At 47.7% G+C, this 10,000-nt stretch overlaps 1 protein-coding gene across 1 annotated transcript in view; it reads right to left on the reverse strand.

The window, feature by feature from the left end:
- Positions 1 to 6,041: 6,041 nt before the first annotated feature.
- Positions 6,042 to 10,000, reverse strand: part of prkar1b (protein kinase, cAMP-dependent, regulatory, type I, beta) — a gene marked incomplete at its 3' end in the record, with an annotated part of 88,594 nt that continues 84,635 nt past the window's right edge. The window contains exons 9-10 of the mRNA XM_080010212.1: positions 7,145 to 7,226; positions 6,042 to 6,214 (exon numbers count right to left, since the gene is read on the reverse strand). Coding sequence (XP_079866338.1) covers positions 6,042 to 6,214; positions 7,145 to 7,226 — 255 coding nt within the window. The remainder of the gene's footprint in view (positions 6,215 to 7,144; positions 7,227 to 10,000) is intronic.

The raw sequence follows: 10,000 nt of genomic DNA on the forward strand, positions 1-10,000 counted from the left end.
GTCAAAATCCCAAAGCAAGGGGGAGATCACAACAGACTGATTACAAATAGGAAGTGGCTCCATTATGGGCTTAAAGAAAGGCCAGAGTGGTCTCTGGTTACAAAACTTGCTTTAATCCACACATTCCTCCAGGGTTTAGGGGGGGGGGGGGGGGGGGGGGCTGGGTCCCCCCTACGGGCCCTGGACCCACCAGCCCCAAGCGAGGTCCATTGGAGAGGAGACAACTGGGATGAAGCGGTCCTCAGGGGAGCGGTACGGCGGCTGAAGCTGTCTGATGTGGGTCTGGTACTCAGGAGGAATTGAACCAGCCAGTGTCTTGTGACATTGCACACCTGAACTGCGGGGGCCAAGTGATGGTAGCCTCGGAGGGGTGGGGATTGACGATCTGACAGCCGAGCCATTTAGGAAAGTCACTTCTCAAAACTAGAAAGTTCATATTCGTACATGAGAATCGGTTGAGGAACACAAGACGCTTTCAGCTTTGCGGGGGGGGGGGGATTGTTAAAACCTTGTGGGGCGAATTTATGACTAAATGCCAAAGATCCATAAACATTAGCTAAATTGGCTTCTGAAGGCATTTCCACAAACAGCCCAACAGGGAGTTTTCGCTCATTCCATCCCTGCACTATCTCCCTAATGTGATTACAACAGGATCCGACTGCTTTTATGATCTGTAAGCCCAAAGCCTTTAAACGACTCCTCGGAGGGCAGAAGCCTGGAATAAAAGAAACAATTGAGACAATTGCCGGGCAGCCTCCCCACGGAGCGGGGTAGGAGCCGGACTGAAGTGATGGATTGTGTTGCGCTGAGCCCAACGTGGGCAGGAGATTGCAGAGTCGTGCGCATCACACCACGTAGTGGAATATGCCACTCGGAGGGAGAAAAATGCCACCGACACATTTTTCTCCCGTGTTCCAGACGTTTCCATCCTTCAAGTTGCTTTGATCCGTTGTCGTTGAGAAACGAGGTGTAGCCCGGATGGGAATAACTCTGAGCGGAGGCCTTTTATAGGCAGGGGGGGGGGGTCTGCTCTGCGTGTCGGTACATGTGTATATGTGAATTATTTACTTGTCGTCCAGCAGGAAATGAGAAACGATAACAAGCATGGGAAAGGAAAAAGAGAAAAAACAAACAGATTGTATCCGCCTTGTCCTTTCTTTTCTTTCTTTCTTTCCCCAAAGGGTGAATTGACCGTGTCCAATGTAATGTGATGTGACTTTAATCTGTAACCTTCATCTGATGGTGAAACGGTTTCTTCTGTCACTGACTTACAGTAATTCGCTGACTCGGTCAATAAGAACCTTGCTGCTTTTAGAGGGACCATTTTCTCCAGAACGCCACATTTTCAACTCAAGCCGCCATTGGATAGCCACTCTCTGGTGCTTCGAAGGGATCTGGACCTTGTGATGATCTCCTGACCCAGTTTTTTTTGGCTTTCCGTCTCCCTCTTGACCCCCTCTTCATCGCCAACCTCCCCTAACTCACTCCCTAACCTCTCCCCAATCCCATCAGCCTCTCTGTTGCTCAGTCACCTGTGACCCTGCCCAAAACGGTGACCTGTGACCCCGCCGGGTCGGGATTAGAGCCCAGGAACAGAGGACCAGAACTGGGGACCAGCCGGAGATGAGCTCCACGACCCAGCCAGGCTTAGCTCACACCTCAAACGGACGGGTCACAGTGGCCCCCGACATCTCCAGAACCACGCCTTGGGTATCAAAGAATCGGGTCATTAGTGCAGACCGTTGGGGGTTAATTTCCCACAAGGGTGCGCGGGGCCTTCCTATAGAGCGGAGGCAGAGGGGGAATGAATGGAGGCTGTAGCCCCAGCATCTCCCTCCCGCCTCCTAGGTATGCAGCAGTGAATCTGCTTGCAGGCATTTTAATTAGCCTGGATCTTCCATACAAGGAGACTGAGTGGAGCTCCGATGACTGCTATGGGAACACAGAGCCGGAGAGGGGGAGTAGAAACAAAAGTGAGAGAGAGAGCGAGAGAAAGAGCGGGGAGACAGGGGGTCGCTCGTCCCGGGGTGGGGGCGGGGGTGGTTTGTTAAATTGGCAAACTCTGCCCAGATCTAAGTGTGTGGCAACAAATTAAAAAATATGATTCTCCTGAGACCATGGGTGGCTGCGTCTCTGCGTCTCCGTTCTGGGTTGCGGCAAACACACACACACACACACACACACACACATGCACTGGCCAGCAAACACACAGACAGACACACACGCTGGCACCTGTATAATAGTCATTAAACACACACACACACACACACACAAATTAGTCTCCCAGTCTTCTTAACTTGTAAATTCCTGGCAAAGTTATATAAAACTTTGGAATGTCAATGGATGCACTTTAGCCCTCTTACAGGGGCAAGATGTTCCCATGCGGGAGTAAATTCCTCCAAATCTATCTCCTCTATTAAATAAGTGTTTTCACACCACCCAGCGGGGCACTTTTACAACAGAATGCCGGCATAGTGTGAACCCAGTCAACCACACCGACTAATCGCAGCGTTTCTTCAGATTCCTCCTCCTCCTGCACCACGCCATCCGTGTCCATCCATTTCCAGCTCCTTCTCCAATTTCCCTTTTCCTCCGCTGTGTCTTCAGCCTTGTTTGTTTGGTCTGCCTGGTGCACGCAGCGGCCCGGGCAGCGTCAGCCTCATTCAGACGCACAATGATGCCCCAGTGTGGGAATTCCAGGGTTGGCCTGGCCTTGGAAGCGGCGGCGGCAACGGAAGCAGCCACAACAAAAGGCGATCTCCAGAGATCTGAGGCCGCTTAAGTGACACCCTCTCAAGGCCCGAATGAACACAGCAGCCACAGCAGGGGGAAAAGAGAGGGTTTGAGTACAGCGGGGAGGGGGTTTAGAGGAATGGATGTGTATTTAATTGAAAGGAAGCAGGAAATACAAATGTATGGAAAGAAGACATTTTTACATGAGTCACTGTGAGAAAGGGAATGAAAGTGGTTCAGTTGTTCGGATGTAAATCACGTTTGCTTGAGTTTAAGCCCAGAGGCATTTCCAAGACGGGATTCCCTGCGACCACAGACGTGGACGCGGCAGTGAGGTGGTCGAGGAGACGGGAGCCAACCAGGGCGAGAAACGCGGAGCAGGAAGGGGCTGGAGAACGGATAAGAAGCACAAGACCCAGAAAGAGAGAAAGCCTACGGTGGAAAGGGTGCGCACACTGTGGGAAAGGGACAAGAGTGACACACGGGAGATGGTGGCGCCAGGCCTGTGCAGTGGGGCAGGTGCTCAAAAGTAAAGGCAAGGCACCAGACCAATTTTTGCCACTCTAGGCAATCTGTCGGGGGTTCTATCACAGCGTTTTTTGTTTTTTTTTATAAAACTCTCGGGTGTCCACATTTTGAAACCCCCAAACCGGGACCCTTAAGTGTACCGCTAAGTTAACACAGATGATGCGCAGCAGAGTCGCCTATACTGTAGGAAGCGGCAGCCCTATACCCACACGTACACACACACACAGCCATGAAAGCATACAATTCACAGTGAGCGAGTGGGCGTGTTGATGACAATGCCCACTTCTCTGGTGGGTTAGGGTTAGCGTTAGTATATGTAAGTGCTGAAAACAAGTATGATATTATGACTATTATTTTAATTGTGCTGAAAACGGTAGTGAATGTTGAAAACGGGGACATTTTAGTGTCAGGACACACAACTCGAAACTGGGGCAGGGCCTGTGTTGGCCTCAACTTCTCTGGAACACTGGGTCTCTGGGAGCAGTGAGACGGACTGTGGGACTGTGCAAGAGCACAGAAGCTTACTCTTGAACTCCCTGACCTGTAATAACAGGTAGTAAGGAGTGTGTGAATGTGTGTGTATTTGGCTGCGCTCTCTCTTGGTGAGCTGGCACCATGACACGGTGTCAGGGTTTCATCTGGGGGCCCAGGTGGCAGTGCAAACTCAGGCCCACCCAAGACGCCTCTCGGCTGCCCGCCGCTGGGCCAGGTGCTTCGGTTACGTGCGTGAACACGTGCTGCGCCCACAGGTGATCCACCAGTCAGCCAGGTTAACAGGATGTGAGTTGAAAGGAATCATTGACCGGTGTGCTACTTATACAGCGGGCTTCCTGGGATGTATTGGCCGCTCTGGGCAACATTTCTGCCTGCGACTGCTGCTGACTCATTTTCCTCTGGGAATCTAGTATTTCTTGCCTCTTTCCAGGTTTTACTCTTGATTTAATTTGTGTCCGACCCACCTGACTTTCACCCCAAAGGAGAAGTTGAGACATTAATTCAGGTCCAAAACGAGGTCAAGCTGGAATCGCTGGAAAGCTCTGTGGACCGTTTGGGAGATTGTAGTAAACAGAAAGGAGCCGCTCTTAGGGCGGCGCAGAAACGGTGGCTGTGCTGGTCCGTCGTGCGTTTGTGTGGGAAACGATCGGGCGCATCACGACGAAGTGGACGTGGGCGGGGTGGGGCGGCTGAACCGGCGTCGTGTGCATTCCTCAGTTGATTTAGCTCTAAGTGGAGGAGGAATGTGTCCGAGCCAGAGAGGCGCGAGCGGTCAACCCGCCATGCACACCAGCCCCGAGGGGGTTGGCCTGTACCTGGTTCTGGAGGGTGAGAAAGGGGAGACGGGGGCGGCAGAACCAGGAGAAACGGGGTCACACTGGGACAAAGGTGGGAGAGAATAACGACTTAAAACAAGCATACTTCAGAAGCTGGTCTTTTATTTGCTCAAGATAGACAGATGATTTGAAAGAGGGATAGGTACAGGTAGGTAGGTAGGTAGGTAGGTAGATAGGTAGGTAGATAGATAGATAGATAGATAGATAGATAGATAGATAGATAGATAGATAGATAGATAGATAGACAGATATAGATAGAAAAAGATAGAAAATAGCGAAAGACAATACAGAAAGATTATCTGTGTCCTATTTATACGTCAGTTGCGTTGTTAAGGTAAGTTGTGTGACTTCGATGACTCGAGATCAAAGGAAAGAAACATTAGTATTTTTCAATCTCTCGCTCGGATTTTCGCACTTTAGAATATTTGAAGTTACGTCTTTAAAAACAACTGAAACCAAACTGCTGTATTGGTTTCAAAACCTCTCGCCTAGCGATATAATACACCAGCATCAGCTTAAAAAGAGACATTTGTCTGGATTCACTTGGTCCTGAGACAGTGTAGGAGTGTGTGTGTGTGTGTGTGTGTGTGTGTGTGTGTGTGTTTGCACGTGCGTGTGTTTAGGTGGGTGTGACTTTAATGACATATCTTTATATTCATGTGTGTGTTGTGCTGCATGGTTGACTGCTGGAACTATTGCGCCTTTGGAATAGGATAACTCACAGGTTGGACTAAACCTTTATTGGGCTCGAGGGGATTATTTCAAAATAAAAGCCACTCTCTACTTCACCGCATGGCACTCCCAATAAAATCTCTATTCAAACTTTGTATCATTGCCTCGATTAAGACCACTATTAATAACAGTGGTAAAAAGCACAATTAAAAAAAGCCTTAAAGTGAATGAAACAACCAAGAATACGTTTTTTTTTTTTTTTTTACTACATCTAGATCTAGGTTTTAGGTAACAAGGGTCTGGGTGTTCTGACCATAATCCAGAAGCAAAGAAAAAAGGTAAACTACAGCCAGCGAGCAAAGAAACGCACACATACCCTTCCTCCCGCTGTATGTAAACACGACATCTCCTCCACATCTGTTCCTCAATTCAATCGACCTCCCTCCTTTTCATAAATATGTACCTATACATTTTCAACAAGCTCTTCTTTTCACACCTCTCTGCATCTTTTCTTTTGTTTTCTCAAATAAAGCTACGTGAACGCACAGGTCAAGTCAAAGTGCACAAGATCAATAGAGAGAAAAGCGTCAAAAAAATAAAATAAAATAAAAAATCAAATCAAATCGAAGAACCAAACAAAAGCAAACCATAGGTAACAGCAAGCGCCCTGTCGTCACCGTCGATTAAAGCCCCGTGTATCCAAAACCAAAGCCCTCCCACGGAAAAAAAAAACAAAAAAAAGGAACTGCTGCCGCCGATCCCGGGTGGCTGGTGCGGTCACACGGTCAGGGAGATAAAGCTGTTGTATCTCTGGATGTTCCTCTTGAGGATCTCTGAGCAGGGCCCCAGCACCCGCTCGAAACGGGGCCGGTCCAGCTTCACACACTTCAGGGGCCCGCGGGCTACCACGGTGGCCGCCCGGGGACGGTTCAGCAGCAGAGCAATTTCACCTGAGAGGAGAAGGTTTGAAACAGGGTTTGAAAACATCGTCTGCCTCAAAAACGTGTCCCATGGGAGATCAGCTATTTTCTTTACTGACTGAGCCTCGGTGTCTTTGGTTTGTGCCCTCATGTAACCGTATATGCAGTTGATGTCCTGTAGAATGTCACTTATGCTCATATGTTTGTCCTTGGTTTATTGCGTTGCACTGGCTGTTCACACCGAATGTGTCCCTTGGGAGACTAATAAAGCTTATCTTCGCCTATCTTATCTTATCTCATCTTATCTCAACAACTGCCAAGTCTCCCTCAATTACTGCAAAACTCATCCAAATAACGTTCAGCCTTCCAGACGCTCGGCATAGCAAGTGTCGGTATAACAAGTCGGAAACACACCTTTTAGCCATTTTCCTCCTCTAACGCTGTTCCTTTCAACTTGGTGTCCGGGCAGTTTGTCGGAGGAAATGCTACAGAGCGCCAATGTGCTGAGCCTGGATTGGTGGATCGCTATGTCACTCTTGCGCAGGGCCCGACACTAACTTTTAGAAGTGGTTGCCGAGTTGACAACCATGTTGGTTGCCAAGACTGAAAAAATGGTAGCTGAATTTTGATCATTATAATTGAGTGATAATGATCCTATGTAATTATAATCCATATTTCAATATTCTCATTTCTTTCACCGTTCTTGACGTACATCAATGTGCCAGGATAACTCATTGTCTGTCCTTGGTGAAAGTTTATAAACATACAGAGGTAAAATATACCACGCTTATTTTTCTTTTAAATATGATAAGTGGTTGATAAATGGGAAACCAGACCCACACCTGTTGAGTGATTGTTGGGCAATACAACCAAATATTGTTTAAATACAGTTTCTGCTCATAATTTCTTTTTTGTAATTATAGGCATTTGTTGGCAGAAACAAGAGAAACAAGCTCTCACCAAAGTAGTCGGAGGGTCCCAGGCGGCCCACCTCCACATATTCCTCGTTGTCAGATCGACGCTGGAGGACCGAAGCCGTTCCCTGGGAGACGGGAGAGGAGAGAAGGATGAGGAGGGGGAGGAAACCAGAGGGGTGAAGAGGTGAAGGAGGGAGGGATGGAGGAGAAAAGGAGAAAGAGGAGTGTTATTTCCAAAAGGCTGAAAATCATCGGGTGGGTGGGTGGTGGGGTGCGGGTGGGGGGGATTAGTCGGGGAGAAATTCTTTTGCTTTATAAGAAACGCAGGTGCACGGGATTTAGGGCTGCTCCGCCGTGCGATGGACACCTGCTCCACGGGCGCGCGCGCGCGCGCGCGCACACTCTCACACACACACACACACACACACACACACACACACACACACACACACACACACACACACACACACACACACACACACACACACACACACACACACACACAGGGAAAGTGATTGGTGGGTCCACAGTGTCTCAGGGTCATCTAACGCTACTTTTCCACTTTTCACCCACTCAGTGGAAACACGCGCTCCGTCCAAGACAGTGTCCCCATCTAACACAGGAAAAAAACACTTGTGTACTCACACGCAGACACACACACGACGCACACACACACGCACATGCAGACAGTCAAAGTGTTTTCCAGCAACATCTGTCTGTCCCACACTATCACACATTCCAGTACACACACACACACACACACACACACACACACACACACACACACACACACACACACACACACACACACAAACACGAAGTCAAACTTCAATGTGCACGAACACACAGGCATCCAAACAGCATACACACACACACACACACGCTCACACACACACACACACACACACACACACACACACACACACACACACACACACACACACACACACACACACACACACACACACACACAGACGAATGCACTTTCTGACTGTCTGATATAATCTAATATTATATAATATAATACTATATAATATAATATAATATAATATGAACTAACTCTCCATCAGACGATTTGGAACAATCAGATGCGCCCCACCGCTGCTGTTTGCTGTACAGTGAAACAGAAGTGAAACAGGAGTTTTTTCGCTCATTATATTTATATTTTCTTGGCCATCTGGTATTTTTCACAATCTATAAAGGGCCGCACGGCCTGTCCAGACCTGACGCCCCCGTTTGGGCGCTGCGGTGCGGGAGGGGAAGCGGGAGAACCACAGAGAAAAGAGACATCGGCCATCGTTCTGTTTCGGTCCGCACATGATCAGCGAAATGGTTAAATAAACTATTTAATGGTTTATGGTAAAATTTCAAGCTTGTGTTGTAACTCATCTCAAATCAGACTTTTCTCATGCACACACAAATACAAATAAACACAAATACAGTGTACACGCACGCACACACACACACACACACACACACACACACACACACACACACACACACACACACACACACACACACACACACACACACACACACACACACACACACACACACACACACACACATTCTCACCAAAACAACATAATCCAGCAGCTGATGTGTGCTGGAAAGACTGACTGAACTCTATGACCAACAATGTCATGCACATTATCCCCCAACAATGAATAGGAACTGTAGTGTGTGTGTGTGTGTTTGTGTGTGTGTGTGTGTGTGTGTGTGTGTGTGTGTGTGTGTGTGTGTGTGTGTGTGTGTGTGTGTGTGTGTGTGTGTGTGTGTGTGTGTGTCTGTGCGTGCGCGTGTGCATGTGAGCCAGAGACGGAGCGAGTTATTGAGAGAAGTAGAGAGAGGGTTTGGAATGCCTCTTCAGCAATATAACGGAAATATGATTTACGCGTTGCCTGCACAACAGATCACAACAGATTAATTCTCTCTTGCAGCTGTTGACAAACGTAGCCTACGTGTGTGTGTGTGTGTGTGTGTGTGTGTGTGTGTGTGTAGGCACATTCTTTAATTCCAGATATTATTACATTTATTTTCTTTTTTTTCTGTTATTTTTAGGTTATATCCGTTGTTTACCATTAGGTCTAGTATTTTGTAAATCTATCTATGTCTGTCTATCTGTCTGTCTGTCTGTCTGTCTGTCTGTCTGTCTGTCTTTCTATCTAAAATTGTATGTGTGTGAATCCCTAAATGAGTCTACATAAAGGTAGCCACTTTGTATTGAACTGCCTGTGTGTGTGTGTGTGTGTGTGTGTGTGTGCGCGTGTGTGTGTGTGTGTGTGTGTGTGAGAGAGAGCAAGCATATGTTCTACACCAGAGAATTACACCAGCACTGTTGTTTAAAGGCAGCGTCTAGACGTGCACATGGAGCAGTCCTGCTGTAATTGCTCACAGGTAAAGGTCGTGGAGGGGACTTCAGGCTTGCTGTAAAGTGGACCTGACCGTTCCAGTCGTCTTTCCTCTCTCCTTCTCTTTAATCCTCCACTACTCTCTTTCCCCTCTGCCAGCCGTGGCGCTCAATATGAATATAATGAGTCGTAATGAGGAAAACTACCTGCTACCAGTGGCTGGCTTTCCAGTTTGTACCTGGAATAGACCTTGAAGGGGTCCAGTGTTTGTGTATTTGTGTTTGTATTGCTATACTTGTGAAGACCATGTAAAAGAAATGTGTGTGCAAAAATATTGTTTGTTTTTATGGGAATTTTATGTGTGTGCACGCTTGTTCATGTTGCTATACTTGTGAGGTCTCCGAATTGACTATTTTTGGTTTAGAAGTGCACCACAAACGTAGGTCCTCACCTACCAGGTGTATTGACTCGGACCTCACTTTGATATCAGTACCAGAATGTGTGTGTCTAGGACATATAGCACAACACAGGCAAAACAGAAAGAACAC

This window comes from Zeus faber (genome assembly GCF_960531495.2).
Source record: "Zeus faber genome assembly, chromosome: 11".
In the NCBI taxonomy this organism is placed as follows: Eukaryota; Metazoa; Chordata; class Actinopteri; order Zeiformes; family Zeidae; genus Zeus; species Zeus faber.